Source organism: Tauraco erythrolophus, chromosome 19 (genome assembly GCF_009769465.1).
Source record: "Tauraco erythrolophus isolate bTauEry1 chromosome 19, bTauEry1.pri, whole genome shotgun sequence".
NCBI classification, from domain to species: Eukaryota; Metazoa; Chordata; class Aves; order Musophagiformes; family Musophagidae; genus Tauraco; species Tauraco erythrolophus.
Window position 1 is genome coordinate 2130817 of NC_141483.1, and position 16577 is coordinate 2147393.

The window sequence follows — 16577 nt, forward strand, 5'->3', positions numbered from 1 at the left end:
GGTGCTGCTCTGGCCATGTCCCCGGTGGGTCACTTCTCCTGGATCCTGGTCCTGCCTCTTGGCTTTGTGACCAAGGACTTTGAAGTTGATGATGCTGACTTTCTGCCCCGCTAAGCAGCCTGGCTGTGCCTACCTGGGCTTGGGTGTTCAACCAGTGGTGGCCAAGCGAGTGGCAAGTGCCAAGATGCCACCAGAGCTCCTTGCGCTTCCTCAGCCCCCGAAAACCTGTGAAAGAGCCCTCAGAAGGGTTGGCATTGGGTAGGGATGGCTGGTGGAAGGATGTTCAAGACAATGTCCCATGGATCAAGACCTAAATCCAACCTTTCTGCTGGAAAGGACCAGGCAGGACCCAAGAGCATGATGCCAGCGTTGAGGGTGCTATGGGGCATGTCCGTGAGCCACTGGTGCTATTCAGCCCAGGCATCCTGCCCCGATGCCGGGTTTTGTAGGGAAGAGACTTCTCCTAAACACCCTCCCAGCCCAAACCACCATCAGCAGGAGACTTCCCAAGTGGGACATCGTTTCTTTGTGACTATCAGTGTTTTTTTCCCCCCTCAACCTGCCCTGCTGCCCGTACAAACCATGGTATGAGCTTCCCACAGCCCACATCTGGCCACAGCTGGCTGCCTCGCCATCGGGCTGGGCCCCAGGGGGTTTCCTACCCGGCAGTGCCATGCAGAGCCAGAGAATCCAGCTTTGTCTGGATAAACCTAATGGATCCTGCAAGGCTGCGGATTGCGGGGGGAAAAAAATTCAGGATTCAAGTATTTAAGGCAGCGGAGCGCCGGAGTGCGATGTTGCGGCTGTGTGAACAGGATTGTCACGCTGCGGAGAGGAATTGCTGGGATTATAAAGTATTATAAAGTTTTCTTACTAGGGAGATGCTCCCAGAATAGCTTGGCCTTGGTCGGCTGCTTGGGATCAGCCCCTTGGCATGGGCTGAGGGTTCGGTTGGACCTGCCGGATCGTCCTTCCACCCGCAGCAGGGGCGCTGCAGAGTTGGCACCTGGCTCCGATCCCCTTCTTACTCTGAATCCTGCACGGAATTTATACCACAGGGGTGGGAAAGCTGCTGGTGCTGCTGCTCCGAGCGTTGCTGGAGCTCCCTTGGCTGCTGCAGCTGAGCTGTTATTTGGGGATCTCCCCCATCCTATTTTGGCCCTAAAACCAGCCGGAACGAGGACCAAGGTGTCTTGCGGACAGACTTCGCACCCTCAGGTGCACCCTTGGCTATGGAACAGCTGGTGGGTGCTCTCGCTTTTCCGGTTGGGACTGTGTGGGCAGTAACATGGGCAGCATGTCATCACCGTCAGGATGCGGCCCCTGCTGTGATTTCTGCCTGGGCAGGGGGTGGTAGAGATAGACCTGATGCTGGACCTGTTGTGGTTGCCCTTCCAGGTGATCATTGAGCTGTTTAGGGAGGAGGCTGCACCCCATAATATTCCCATGGGACCCAGCGACTCCAGGGCTGGTGATGGGAGTGTTTTGGTGGCCACCCAGGGTAGATGCAGGTCTGGAGGACATCTCTGGACACGTGCAAAGTCTCCTGGCTGTTGCTCAACTTCTCAGTGATTCATCCCGGCATGTTTTCCAAGTTCACTTCCATCGATTTTATCCATCCCATTCATAACACCGACATCACTCGGCGCTGGGAGGAGGAGGAGGAGGGTTTGTTCATCGGGCTGTCGCCGTGATGGATGACACGGACACACCAACTCCCTGGGTACCCAGAAAGGTGCCAGGAGATTAAGGGGGACATAGTTAAGGGGGACATTCAGGCTGAAACACGGTCTCCATCGGTGTGGTTTGGCAGTGATGCTCCTGGTGTATCCAGTGAGGGTGTCAGGACTCACTGAGGGCACCACCACCCTACTGATCTGCCCCCCCCAGGTGTGATGGAACCCCAAAAGAAATGACATAGGGGAGCTCTGGCTGCTCTTCTCCATGCAGGAGATGCCCAGGCGTCCCGGCTGGGACACCCTGGCGACATCGCAGTGGCAGGGTGCTGGGGAGCCGTCGAGATGGCAGCGGGGGCGAGGAGGGCGTCACGGCCCAGGCAGCATCCTGGTCCCCGTCGGCTCCGAGGTGCGCGGGTGCCACTCAGGGAGCGGTGGCGGCTGTCACGGCTGCCACTCACGGCCAGGAACAGGCGGCCAGGGCAATTCCGGCGTGTCGGCTGTCAGAGCCGCGCCGGAGGCGGCTGTCACCCTCCGCCCCAACCCTTTCCCCCCTTTCCCCGCTCCCCTCCCGGCACGTCCGATCCCCGTCAAGCGCGCGCTGTCGACCGGAGGATGAGCTGGGACCTTTGCCAGCTCACCAGGGTCAACTGCTCCCGCTGCCGAGACGCGCTCACAAGGTTGGGTCTTTTTATCTTTTTTTTCTTGCAATTATCTCTAATTGTGGTGATTTTGGGGGGTTTCGATGAGGGTATCCACCCTGTGCTGGGGGCGGGCTGCAACTCCCCGCCCGCCCTTTGGGCATCGCCCCCGTTTCACGTTGCACAGGGGGATGCAGCTTTTCCTAGGGGTGGGGGTCCCACGTGCCCGGGTTAAAGGGGGGAACCACCGGCTCACTCCGAAGCCCCCCCAGACCCCGGGGGCCATCCCCTGCCCTCCTGCCCAGCTTTGCTGGTATTCCCTCCCGCAACCAGCAGGTCTATTGCTGGACGCCGCGATCCTTCACGTATCGCTCCCTCTAATGAACATAATTAGCCCCGGATCACGTCGGTCTCTCTTATTTTTTTTTTTTCTCCCCGATACACTTTAATACATTTTTGCAGGGAGTGCATTGCAAAAGTAATTAAAAGGCTCAGCCGCCTCTGCCCGCGTCCCCTCTCCCCCCTCGCCGCGGCGGCGGGATTTAATTGAGGCCAGCTGAAAGTTAGCGGCGATGAATTGTGGCTGATAAAGCGGAGGCTGAGATTTAATTGTGGGAGAGGAGCTGTTCTCGCTCATGCGTTGAGTTCATCAAGGATTGCCGTTGGGGGGTGGGGGGAGCTTAGAATCATAGAGCCACTGAATGGTTTGGGTTTGAAGGGACCTTCAAGACCATCTCGTTTCAACCCCCCTGCCATGGGCAGGGACACCCTCCACTACACCAGGTTGCTCAAAGCCTCATCCAACCTGGCCTTGAACACTGCCAGGGACGGGGCATCTACAACTTCTTTGGGCAATCTGGTCCAGTGCCTCACCACCCTCAGAGGGAAGAATTTCATAGATTTCATAGATTTTCTAGGTTGGAAAAGACCTTAGAGATCATCCAGTCCAACCGTGCCTAATCTCCCATTAAACCATATCCCTAAGCAGTTCATCCACCCTTTTCTTAAACACATCCAGGGATGGGCACTCAACCACCTCCCTGGAAGCTTATTATTTCTTCCTTAGATCTAATGGAAATCTGCCCTCTTTCAGTTTAAAGCCATTGCCCCGTGTCCTGTCACTACAGGCCCTTGCCCAAAGCCCCTCTCCAGCTTTCCTGTAGCCCGTTTAGGCACTGGAAGGCTGCTGGAAGTTCTCCCCGGAGCCTTGTCTTCTCCAAGCTGAACAGCCCCAACTCTCTCAGCCTGTCTCCATAGCAGAGGTGCTCCAACCCTCCCATCATCTCCGTGGCCTCCTCTGGACCTGCTCCAACAGCTCCATGTCCTTCTGATGTTGGAGACCCCAGAGGTGAACGCAGCACTGCAGGGGGGTCTCAGGAGAGCAGAGCAGAGGGGCAGAATCCCCTCCCTCGCCGTGCTGCCCACGCTGCTCTGGATGCAACCCAGGACACGGGTGGCTTTCTGGGCTGCCAGCGCACGGTGCCAGCTCATGTTGAGCTTCTCATCCACCAACACCCCCAAGTCCTTCTCCTCGGGGAATCCTTCAACATCTTAATTACCGGCTCTGCCCAAGGGGTGATGGTGGCCGAGGCCACGGGGTGAGAGAAGGAGCTGGAGCAGCAGCTGGTGAGAGGTACGGGGAGACGGATGCGTTTTCGGCTGCTCCCGAGACTTTTAACCCCCGCGGAGCAAGGAGCGCCCTGCGCGGGAAGTGCCATGTAAATGTAACCTTCAGCGAGCGAGCGCGCTGGAAGCGCCCGCCGCCGCTATATTAAAGTGGGATATTAAAGCAAACAGCGCTGCTCCCCGCTCGCAGGGATAATGTCGGCAGCGTGTTTAGCCAGGGATTTGCCGGCACTCTGAGCAAACGGCCAGCCCCGCAGCTGGGGTCTGCTGCTCGGCGCCGTGCCATGCCACGGCTCACGCCGTGCCGTGCTGGTTGCTCGTTCCGGGGAAACCTCTCGAATCCGTTATCGAAAATCCAGCCTTTGAATTCCCCGGCACTCATCCTTCCCGTGGGGTAGGACCTCTCCCGTGGCCAATGCCAAGAGGAAGAGGAGGAAGGTATCTGCCCTTGCTGAGGCTGAAGGAGGCCATGGAATCATAGAATCATAGAATGGTTAGGGCTGGAAGGGACCTTCCAAGGTCATCTAGTCCAACCCCCCTGCAAGGAACAGGGATATCTCCAACTAGATCAGGTTGCTCAGGGCCTCGTCCAACCTGGCCTTGAGTACATCATGTCTTACAAACAAATGCAGCGGGTGCCATTTCGGCTTTGTTTTGCCCTTTCCAGTTTGGAGGTGGTGACGCGGCGCTGTGCCATCCCGCTCGCCGTGCAGAGGGGTGCAGCACCTGTGGGGCTGGAGCATCACCTCCTCCCGCTCTCCCTGGCCCAAACTGGGGGCTGGGGGCTGTTACGGGGGGACAGGAGACCCCAGTTCCCTGCAGACCCAAGCTTTCCAGAATGGGAGCCCAATGGAATGTCTGGAAGGCGAAATATTAGGAAAACCCCATTTTTTGTGTGCACCCTTTGCTCCCCTCCCCAGAAGGCCGGACCCCGGCTCTCGCCTTCGTTAGCCGCCTGACGGTTTCTCCTGCCTCTCCTCTCCCCACAGACACGCTGTCAGTGCCTCGCTGGTCCCCGCAGATCCCCCGGCGAGATCTCGGCAACTCCATAAAACACAGGTATGCCCACCCTGCCGTGGCACCCGGTGACCTCCCCCCCACCCCAATGCCGGGGGATGAGTATCTCCTTTGCCATCTCCAGGCCGGGATGGAGGACTCAGGGCTGTTTCCCAACTGGGCTCCTAGAAACCCATTTAAATTCCATTTCAGCTCAGATTGAGTTTAGATAAGGCTTGAGCCGCTATCGATAAAAGCCGCGTATAATCCATGACCCGGCCAACCTTCAGCGAATTTCCCAATTATTGCCCTTCCGTATCCGCCGTGAGAAGGAGAAGGACTAGAAATAGCCTCGGTGCTGTCCTTTGATGGGGCAACCGCTTCTCTGACAGGCTGGAAAAGTGGGTGCCCAGGGCAGGGAGATGTTTTGGGAGCTCTGGTCTCAGCCTGGGGTGGGCAAAGCTGCAAGCTGGTGGCTAATGCCATCCCTGACCGCCTTGAGCCCGCTTGGAGCAGGCTGTGCCCGTCTGAATAACCAAAGGAGGGCTCAGATTTGAGCTTCCAGAAGATGCCTGGAAACCTGCAGCTGTGTTTGGGGACAGCAAGGAAAGGATGAGTCGGGGCTGGGGAGGTGTTTCTGCAGGAGCAGGGATGGGGCAGCCGTGGGCTCGTTGCTCCCCAGCCACTCTCTGGCTTTCTCTCCACAGGTTCTCCACCAAGTACTGGATGTCTCAGACCTGCACTGTCTGCGGGAAAGGGATGTTGTTCGGCTTAAAATGCAAAAACTGCAAGTAGGTGGTGGGGCCGGAGCTTTGCGTCGCTCCTTGGCATCGCGAGGCGGGTGACGAGGGTTTGGGTGGTGGAGCCAAGCAGGGACTTGGGTCCAGGGAGACCAACTGGCTGCTCACTGGCTCCTTCTTGCGGGAAGCTTTAACGACATGTGATATTGGGTGAAGAACACCCCAAAACGGGGCTGAGGTTGGCTCTGCTTCTGCCCTCACCTTGCCTTTGGGTGCCTGTGGTCCAGGGTTCGGTGCGGAATGACCTGCAGGAGATGGGGGAACCACATGCCGGCCAGTGGATGGGTTTTTCCCACAGCTTTGGGCTGTATCTTCTATTTTTTTTTTGCATCAGAGGTCTTGGGGCTTGAGGTCTCTGTTCCCTTTCGATGCCAGGGCACCCAGGAGCCAACCCACCCCCAACCGCTGGCCGTAAATTCGGGCAGAACTGGAAAAAGAGCTTGGAGTGCTGGAAATGCAGCGCAGCCCAGCGTTGGCACGGCTTGGGGTGGCCGTCGCCACTCAGTAAAGCTTTTCTCAGGGATGGGTGCTGGGATATCATCTGGAATATGCCAATGGTCTGTGGGTAACTGAGTTAGCTGGAGCTATCGAGTGCTCTGATTGCTGTTGATTAAAGGCTGATGAGTTAGCGGCTTGGGGTTTAATCCTGGACAAGAAATGCCTGGTTACTCAGCAGCTGGCAGTGGTTTTCTGGAAGTGATAGTATCAAATATATCTCTATTTTTGTTGAAAGCAATGATTCCTGTCGCATTCAGTGGTTAAGCAACCGGGGGCATTGCTGCCATCCTGCCCTGTGAGCCCAGGCTGGTGCTCAGTTGGGAGCAGGGATTCATAGATTCATAGATTTCTAGGTTGGGAAAGACCTTATAGATCATCGAGTCCAACCATAATCCCAGGATGCTGGGACCTGCCCCAGCCACACTGCGGCTCCGGCTTGGTGTCGGTCCTGCTGCCTGTAGTCACTCAGAAAAAGGAAAATAAATTCCCCAGTTATAAAAAGCGAGGCTGAACCCAAAGTATTTGGTAATTTGGGCTTAACCTGGCGCTACTTTCCCCAGGAACAGGAGGGGAACAAACAGGTAAACCAACCCCACAGCCCCCAAATCTGCCTGAAGCCTCCAGCACCGAATTAATCTCTGCTTTTCCCTCTAGGAACGGCTCGGTAATAAAACCCAATGCGTGCAGCTCCTGCATTTTCATTACCCAGCTCATTGACTTGGAGCCGCCGTCTTTTTTTTTTTTCTCCCCTCCTCATCCTTTACCCTCGTATTTTTTAAATCCTTTCCTCCTTTTTGCCTTTTCCCCCATGGCTCTCCCCACTCCGCCGGGGCCGCCGTGAGCCGAGGACTCGTTTCCATCCCTAATTAAGAGCGAAGGAGAAGGTTTCGGGGCGGCAGGAACCTACTTATGCCTCTATGCATGACCCGGGGGCGATGCCCTCCGTAGACTCCTGCGAAAGCAGCCAAAGCTCTGCAAAATATTCAACGGAGCCGTAAATGCTCTCATTATTTTTATTCAATGTCCTGGTACTAAAGCCGCGGAGGGGAGGGCACAATGGCAGAGATTCATCGGGAGCCAAAAAAAAGGGCTGGGGCAGCCCCTTCCAGCCCCTCCACTCCCTTTGCTGAATTTAATTAAGCATAAAGCTTAATTAAAGTGGGAAGTGGCTTTCCCTGGCCCGGGGGTCTCTGCTCCTTTTATTTCAGCCGAGCCTGGCAGAACGGACAGTTTGGGGCATCTTCAGGCTGGCTGGTGGGTGCCTGGTCCCCTGCAGCTGGTAGAGAAAGGGGGGAGCTGGGCAGCCCCCCCCCCAAGATTTGGGGGTTCTCCCACCCCTCCGTGGGGCCAGATGCACCCGCCACGGCTTCCATTTGCCAAAGGCACGTGGCCCCAGCGTCCTTCCAGCCAACCCGCCCCGATGCTCCGGGATGGGCATCCTGTGCCGCTTCTTATCCTTGCGCCCGCAGCATGGGGGGACTCCCGGGACTGGGAATCATTGGCATCCCCCAGCTGGGAATCACAGGGCTCCCCCAACTGGGAATCACGGGGCTCCCCCAGCATGAGCTTGCGGGACCGCAGGGACGCAGCAGGGGTTCGCCCGTGGGACCGCTCAAGGGCAACCAAGACCTTCCACGGAGTTGCCATCGTGGGTGGAGGAAGGGTCCACGGTCCACAGCGACGCTCCCGGCTCCGAGCCACCCCGCAGCCCCTCCGCCCTCCCCGCTCACGCCCATCTCCTCTGTCCCCTGCCAGGCTCAAGTGCCACAACAAATGCACCAAAGAGGCCCCTCCGTGCCACCTGCTGATCATCCACCGCGGAGGTAAGGGCCTTCCTCCCCTCTTCTACCTCTGTGGACGCGTTGCCACCAGGTAAAACTTTCGAAAGCTCCCCCCCGGGGCAATTCGGGAGCCTGACCCTCGCTGCCGGCTGGCGGGACCGGAGGCTCCCGAACCCCGCGGGTGCGCCGTGAAAATTTTTACCCACCCGTTTTTTCCGCTTATAGGGAGACGAGCCGGTCGGGGCGAGGCAGATTTGCATTGCAAACCACTGCCACCCACCCTTCCCCTGCCTCCTTTTCTTTTCAGATTCCCCACCGCACGGGGTAAGTGCACCAGGTTTTAGCCTTTCGCTACCGTCGAGAGCTCCGGGCGGCCGCGGGGGCACCCCGAATCTCCCGCGGCGCATGGGGAGATTCCCGTGCGGATGCTCGTGGTGCTTTCGGAGCTGCCTTATCCCGCTCTCCACCAGGAGAGCCCGTTCCTTAAAAACCATGGAGGTGGGAGGACTTTGCAGCAGGACGACAGGCGTCGCTTCCCACCTCTTTTCTTCCAGAGTTTGGCCGAACGCTCCCCGCCGGCCAGAGGACCGCGACCGCCTAAGGGAAACCCTTCTGATTACCGTTACTTTGAATTTTGAGCTCTTAAAGGCCGTTATTCTGTGTTAAATACCACCAAAACCCACCCCGATCGGTTTTAATCGCAGAGGAAAGGCAAAAGTAGGGATGCTTTGACTCACAGGGGGGGAATTCTGCAGCCTCTGCTGCGGCCCCCGTGCCCTTGCTTGCAGCAAATTTGGGTGGAAGGGGCTGAAGAACCACCCCATCATGCTCTGAGCTGCTGTGAACCCCGAGAAAGTGGTGTCCCGCGCTCCTGGGATGGGCAGAATTGGGGTTCGTGGCTGCTGTTTGCCACGGTGTGAGAGCCGGAGCCGCGGATGCGCGGCAGCGAGGAGCAGCGTGGCTTTGGGGTGGCCTCGGCATCGGCCAAAGAGCTGAGAAAGGTTTTAAATGCCTTGCTCTGCAGCCAGCCCGTTCCCAACCCCTCCCAGGGCTGCAAGCTGGATTTCCATCCCTCCCCCCCAAAAAAATCTCTCTGCCAAGAGTAGGGTGCTCTGAGCCGGCTTCTTCCCCCCACCCCGAAAAGCTGCAGTGAGGAAGAGGAAGGGGATGGTGCCTCCTCCTGCTGCTGGCTGCCCCCCTGGCTTGTGGGGCAGCCGAACCTCCCCGAATCACAGCCCCTCTGCAGGGGGACGAGGGTGCAGTTCGCATCCTGCCGTGGGGGGCTCTGAGCCCCCCAGGTCCTGGGGGGGGTTTGGCTGTAGCCTGGGAGCCGGGGGAGCCTGAAGGCTGGAGGTGCCGCGGGGAAAGGCTTTGGAGAGCGATTCCAGAGCGGTTTTTGAGCACAGCAGGGGTGACCTCAAGTGCTCCTGCAAAGCTTTGATGTCTCCCCATCTCTCTGCCCCCTCTCCCTCCTCTCCATCCCCTTCTCCCCCCGCCCCATCCCTCCTCTCCCTTCTTAATCCAGCACGGTTAGTCCGGACGGAGTCGGTGCCCTGCGATATCAACAACCCCTTGCGGAAACCCCCCCGCTATTCGGACCTGCACGTCAGCCAGACGCTCCCCAAGACCAACAAACTCAACAAGGTGAGCTGCTCCCCCCAGCCCCGAGCCCCCCACTTGGCACCCACCCATGAGCCGGGAGCCCCTCGGCTTTCCCGGCGTGGGTTGCGTCCGCCGAGGTTCTTTCTTTTAAAAATCAAACAATATCAGCACTTTCAAAATAACCCGTGTCCTGCCGGCCCTGTGGCCTCTCAGTCTCCAGATTTAAGCTGAATTTGGGTGGTTTGAGGTCTCTGCTACCACCTGCGGCTTCCAGGAATAAGGAATTTATTGTTACAAATAAAACGAGCTCAGATTTTGATGGTGTCCCTGGCAAAGCTGGTGGAGCCGGACCTGACGATGCGCCTGGCTTCTCGCTCCTGCCCTGTGCTCCTCGCCATAAAACCAACTTAGTTGGGATGAAATTTAGAGCCTTCAGTGGAAAATTGCTGGTGGGCAACCGGGGGTAGTGCGGGGGGAGGAGGTGTCTGCAGGATGGAGGTGTTCCAAGCGAGGGACATCCTCGGCGTGTTGGGGAACAAGTCACCAACATCTTGACTTCCCAAAGGCTGGTAGGATCTCCCCGCCACCTCCTCCTGGACCTCAGCATCTTCTGGCTCTCAGCAGCGGTTGGGTCCCAACTGATGCTCTCTTGGATGGAGTTTTTCAACCTAAATCTCTTCGGAGATCCTCAGGGCAATGATCTGCTCGTTCTTCTTCTTTTGGGGTGGTGGAAATGGCTTTTTTGAGGCTGGCGAGCTACTGCAGGTATCCAAAAGAAGTCAAGATGCGTTGTTCTTTTTCGTGGCCGTCCTTCCAGGGATTGATTTTGCTTTATTAGAGGGCAGTGAGGAGGTGGCTCAGCTCTCTCATAAAGGCTTTGGGTTCTTTATCAGCCCTGTTTCTCCTTCTGCCACTGTCGTGGAGTCCTTGCACCCTGCCTAGCTTTTCTCTAACCAGATCATGATGATGCACAGTGTGTGTGTGTGTATATATATAAAAAAAATAAAATTAAAATAAATATATTTATATATATATTTGGCTTTGACCTAAGCACTCCTGTTCCGGTTAACATTTCCTCTATAAACGTGCTTTATGCAACAGGGCCCCCTTCTTGCTTTGACATTTCTAAAAGCATTTCTTTAGCTTCTAATCCATGGATACCATTGAAATCTCATTGTTAGTGGCCTTCTGAGCTGGTTTAAATCATATTTTCCCTAGCTGAGATTGTCGTGTGCGTCGGGATGGTCCATACAAAAGGTATGGAAGGCCCAGCTCATTTAAAAATTAATCAATTTGGAGAAAATTACCTGCTGGAGGAGGCTCATGCAGATTTTCTGACCTTGGAGGGGGTCTTGCCATGGGTGCACCTGTCTGGAGACGGGAGTGCTCAGTGGTGCTAAAGGTCAGACCATGGTAAGTGTCTCCACGTTGGGCAGCAAGGTCATGAGCAAGGTGGGAAATTCTGGCCTCTATTTGCCTTTTCAGATCAAAGATATCCAGGCAGGTTCTCCCCATCTGCTCCCAAGTGGCCTCTCCTCACCAATCGCGGTGTTCTCCGAGAGGTGCACTCGATGCTGTCATCCTTGCCTTGATTAGGAAGGGTCAATGAAGGGTGAGGGATGTCTTGGGAGGTGTTGGCTGATCCTTCAGCCCCATTTCTGGTGTGAAATGGCCTTGGTGCAAGCTGTGAAGACAAATGGTTTTGGACAAGGCCAGGTTGGGGTTTTGGTTGTTTTCTAGGGCTTCTGGAAACAGGGGGACTAGGATGACCAGTGTAGTTCTTGCCTTTCAAGCAGGGTCCTCTGCACTGGAGCACCTTGGGGTGGCACCGTCCGGCACTGCTCTCACCGGCTCCTCTCTTCTTCTCTCCTTCCCCATGTCCCACAGGACCACATCCCGGTGCCCTACCAGCCAGACTCCAGCAGCAACCCTTCCTCCACCACCTCCTCCACGCCCTCCTCGCCGGCCCCACCGCTGCCGCCCAGTGCGACGCCCCCGTCCCCCCTGCACCCCTCCCCGCAGTGCCCGCGCCAGCAGAAGCAGTTCAACTTGCCAGGTACCGTGAGCTCCCCACCTCCGCATCTGCCTGATGAGATGGGCTCGTGCCCCGGCATGTCCTCAGCGTAAGGATCTGCCTGGACTTCCGCTGGGATGGGGAAAAGTTGGAAGCAGAAACAAGCAGCAAAGATGAGTTTAGGATAATTCAGGTTGTGAGGGAGCTTGGGAGTCTCTAGTCAAACCTCCTGCTTGAAGTAGGGTCAGAGCTCCAGGCTTTATCCAGTTTAGTCTTGAAAACCTCCAAGGATGGAGCCAGTGCAGCTTCTGTGGGCAACCTGCTGTGCTTGAGGCTACCAAAACCTTTCCGGGCACGACTTCTCCATGGTGTGTGCCCACTGCGTTGCCTTGACAGCAAATGAGAGTCTTACCCCTCTACAAGGGTGACTTGGGTTGACTTCACCGGGTCTTTGGGGTGACGGGCCTCCAACAAGCTTGTTGGCAGCATGCGTGGGGTGATAGTGGGGAGTAGCTGATGCTGGGGGTGTCTGATGTAGCTTGTCCCACCAAGTCTTGTCTGGATCCATCTGCTCCTGGAGCTCAATCTCTTCAGGGATGGTGGAAGGGGATCACAGTGGCTTCAGGACACAGGAGCTATGTCAAATGACCAGAAAAGCTCCTCCTGGCCTGAGGACATGCCGAAGCCTGTCCCAGCACGGCTACCTTTGGGATGTCCTTGGGGCAGTGCTGCTGCCCCAGGGAAGGTCCTTTCCTGGAGGGGAATGGCTCAGCATCACTCCTGGCAGAGTGGAGGGGCTCAGCTGTCCTCAGCCACCCACCTGCCTCTCCAGCCGCTCCCAAAAAGGGCCTGGCAAGGGGAAGGGAGGAGGAACCATGGCCCTGAACCCTCTCTGAGATGCTGAAGCGCTCACAGCTGCCCCGGGGCCGGTGACCCCTGTTTGGTTTGTGGCCTCAAGGTTCTTTGATGGAGCAGCAGCCAGGAGGTTGAGGTCCCTCCTGCATCCCAAACCCCCCAGGACTAACAAGCTGGTCAGGTAGGAAGGAGGGTGAGGACTGCTTCTCTGGAGCAAACAAATGGCACTGTCACGCTCATCATGCCGTGGTGATTCCTCCCTTCCGTCCTGACATGCCTTCAGCTAAAGAGGAGGAGGAAGAGGGAGGCGAGAGGAGATTTCAGTGGCAGGATCCATCACCACGGTAACAAATAGTTCCAAAAGCTGGAAAAAAGCCCAAACCCACCAAATCAAACACAGGTCCTCATGTGCCCGGAGAGGCTGCAGCCGTGCACAAGTCTTGCTCGCTGGAGTGCCTGGAACTCTGGCGGGATGCTGGAGGGGCATGAGGAAGACAGCGGAGGAGCTGTGAGGAGGCACTGAGCACCCCAAGGAGTGGCGTGACCTGTCCCTCAGGAGAGGTTCAGCTCCTTCTCCTGCTCCCCGGGTCGGGATTTCACCAGCCACCGCCCCCGAGCCTCCAGGCACTGGGAGGATGATCCATCGTGTGGCTGCAGCCCTGTGAGCATGACGTGGGTTCCTGTGCCCGTGTCACCGAGCTCGTGGTGGTCCAGCCAGAGCCGAAGCATCCTGATGTCTTGGCAGCGTGATAGCCCAGCTGGCAGCCATTAACATCCCCAAACCGCTTCCTGGGTAAGCCCTGGACCCTGCCTGGGTCTGGGGGGAAGGGGCAGGAGGTCCAGGGCTTGGTGACCCAGTCATGCATCACTTCTGGAGCAGAGACCTCCCTGCAGGTCTTTTGAGATGTTATTTCACGTTGGCTAAAGCAAGAACCACAGCAGTAACCCCATCGTGGGCAGCAGCATCTCATCACAGGGACCTGGACATGCCGTCGGTGCCGCTGCAGCCGAGCAGGTGGCGGGGATGGAGCGAGGCAGGATCGGACCCTGGCAGCTCGGGGGGGTGGTTGCTCCCTGCTTTTGTGCCCGTGGTGAGCAGAGCCCTGGGGCGAACAGGAGCCAGTCTGATACAAAGCAAGACTTAAGGTGCTTTCATCTTCTCGGGTGGGAAGTTCTCCGTGGTTCATCTCGTCAAGATGGTCATCTTGGGGATTAGGATTTGAGCTTGGAAATGGCAACACAGTGACCTTCTTCTGCCGGAATTACCTTCGAGTCTCCTTTGATCTCCACTCAGGGGTGTTCAGGTCTCACTGCAGAGCTGAGGTCAATCTTCAGGGTCTCGAAGCTGGAGAGGAGAAGGACAGTCTTTGAGGTCTTGAAGCTGAAGGAGGAGGTGCATTCTGAGCTGGTGCCAACCTCTGGTGGCCTCAGCAGCTCATTCTTACTTCATACCCATGACATGCCTGCCTGTGTGAGTCAAATCAGCCCTTGGGCTTTGCCCGCTGGCAACGGGGAGCCGATGGAGGGTACCACCACCCAGAGCCCTTCTGCAGCGCCGGCTTTGGGCAGCGGCTCCTGGGCTGCTGACAGCCAGAAAGGACACGTCTGCAGAGCACAGCAGAAATGCATGGTTAGACGGGCTGGATTGGGCAAAACCAGGCAGCAGCTGCAAATCCATCGCTCGGTGTCTCCATGATGTCGAGTGGTTCCCAAATGCCGGTTGGGAGCTGAGCAGTCAAACCCTGCGGGCTTGTGCTGGCAACCAGGTGTCCGAATCCCACCGATGACTTTGCAAATGCCATCAACACTCTCCAAATGGTGCAGAGCAGTAGCTGATGGTGGAGAAAAGAAGTCATAATCCAGCCAGATCCTTAGAGGGCCAAGGTCTTAATTTCTTCACCTGGGCACCCTACGTGCCGTCGTGGGTGACATCCTCCGGAGCAGTGGAGGTGGGAGAGGTTGGGTCATGCAGGGGGGCACCCAGGGCTGGTGTTTCATGGAGTGGGACTGGGCTGCACAGGTTTAACCCCACCTTTTCTCTTTTCCAGCTTCCCATTACTACAAATACAAGCAGCAGTTCATTTTCCCAGGTGAGTCTCTTCAGAAGTCTTCTCCTCTAACCCTTGGGTTTGTGCAGGGTGGGGTATGCTGAGGTGGAACTTCTCCCCCAAACCAGATGCTGCAGGGCTGGGTGGCCCGAAGTTCTACCCAGCTATAGCCAAGGGCATAGCTAAATGGAACGTGGGGACAAAGGGAGGTTTTCGGTGGGATTTCGTCCCCCTGGGTGCCTCTTGGCACTGGAAGGGGTTCCTGGTGCCTCCCAACCCGCTCTCACTCCCCTCTCTTCTCTCCAGACGTGGTGCCAGAGACACCGACCCGAGCCCCGCAAGTGATCCTCCACCCCGTCAACTCCAACCCCATGTGAGTGCCTCCCCCTCCTCTCGGTTAGCTTCCCCTTCCCAGGCAGCGCGTCTCCTGCCCACCCCCCACCTCCTCCAGGCACCCATGGGTGCTCCTGTGGCTTCGCAGGACCCGTTTGGGGCTCAGGGCTGCCTCTCGGGTAGGTTGGGTGGATGGTGGAGATGAAGCCCCGGCTGCCCTAACCCAGCTCGTGGCTCTGGCTCCGTGGCTGGAGGAGGAGAAGGGTTGGAAGCAGAGGGCAGGAGGTTGATTTATGCTGCTTAGAACATCAGGAGCGGCTCCTTTTGTGTATCCGTCTGCATCTCCCTGGGATTTATGACTCTTTAGTGGTGGTCAAGTGGGATTGGGAGCTCAGGGCCACCGCGTCCACATGGCTTGGGGAGTGTTATGCCTCTCCTGCCGTCCTTGCTGCCACTGGGAGGGTACACTGCTACTTACGTTACTGATAATCATTATAACGTGTTTAAATTATGCTTAAAACCACCTGAGCTGCTCCAGCCGCTCTTCCCCATGGAATTTCCTTAATTCCCTGTTTACTGTTGGGTGCAGTGAGACCCTGGTCATGGACTGGGTGCTGTGTAAGCAGAGGAGAAAAAGAGGAGTTGCTGGCCCAGAGAGCTGGGACATGGAACAAATTTGGGTGCTCTTACTGCAAGGGAGGGTCTTTGAAACCTCCACTGCTCCAAAAGAATTGAAAAACCCGTTCGGTTTTCAAGGTGACACCTCCCGGGGCGGTATATTTACCCGGTGGTAATTCAGTCTTTTTTTTTAACAGCCTGGAAGGAAACCCATTGCTTCAAATTGAAGTGGAGCCCACCTCGGAGGTGAGCTGGCTGGGCTGGCTCCTGGCCTCAACAGCATTTTATTTTTTATATATGCATATATCGGGGCAAATTCCACAGGAACCAGCTAAGTTAGCAGCTGTGCAGTGAAATTCCCCATAATTGAGCTAATGCCCAGGCCTGATCCTGCCCAGGCAACTGTGTCCCCCACCCCATGAAGTGGGACCCTGATGGGTTTCGTGTCTGCCCTTGAGTTTAGAACCCAACGAGCTTTTCTGAGATGCATTAAAAAGGTGGTGGAGGGGAAGGGGTGGTGAGTGGGGATGGGGATGAGCTTTGGGTGGATGTCGTGAATCCTCTAGAAAGCATCAAGGGAAAAGCCAGCCCAGTCCTGGAGGGGTGGGGGCTGCGGAGTGGGGGGTGCCAGGGTGGGAGCGGTCAGTATGAGCAGAGAAATGCTGCTTTCAGTCGAATTAATTACATCCCCTGATGTGTTGCTCTCTTCTGTTTAACCCTGGGGTAGATAAAAGGGTCTCCCTGCAAAGTTCTGGATTTCTGCTGGCTTTGCATAAAACGCAGCTGTACTTTGGAAAGTACCTGCCTGGGTTCTCTGGCTCTGAGGGAGCAGGAGGTGCCTTCATGGGGTTTTGTCCACATTATTTTCCTTGGGCACAGTTGGAGCACCTCTGCTCTGGAGACAGGCTGAGAGAGTTGGGGCTGTTCAGCCTGGAGAAGAGAAGGCTCCGGGGACACTTTCTAGCAGCCTTCCAGTGCCTAAAGGGGCTACAGAAAAGCTGGAGAGGGGCTTTGAACAAGGGTGTGTAGTGACAGGACATGGGGCAATGGCTTTGAACTGAAAGAGGGGAGATTTCCATTAGATTTAAC

General features: G+C 56.7%; 1 protein-coding gene across 1 annotated transcript in view; it reads left to right on the forward strand.

Annotated features, from left to right (window-relative positions):
- Positions 1-16577, forward strand: part of KSR2 (kinase suppressor of ras 2) — a 61439-nt gene that overhangs the window by 17353 nt on the left and 27509 nt on the right. The window contains exons 3-11 of the mRNA XM_086623717.1: positions 4933-5002; positions 5647-5730; positions 7993-8060; positions 8244-8342; positions 9544-9662; positions 11508-11676; positions 14538-14579; positions 14844-14910; positions 15686-15734. Of these exons, the coding sequence (XP_086479843.1) occupies positions 4933-5002; positions 5647-5730; positions 7993-8060; positions 8244-8342; positions 9544-9662; positions 11508-11676; positions 14538-14579; positions 14844-14910; positions 15686-15734 (767 nt within the window). The remainder of the gene's footprint in view (positions 1-4932; positions 5003-5646; positions 5731-7992; positions 8061-8243; positions 8343-9543; positions 9663-11507; positions 11677-14537; positions 14580-14843; positions 14911-15685; positions 15735-16577) is intronic.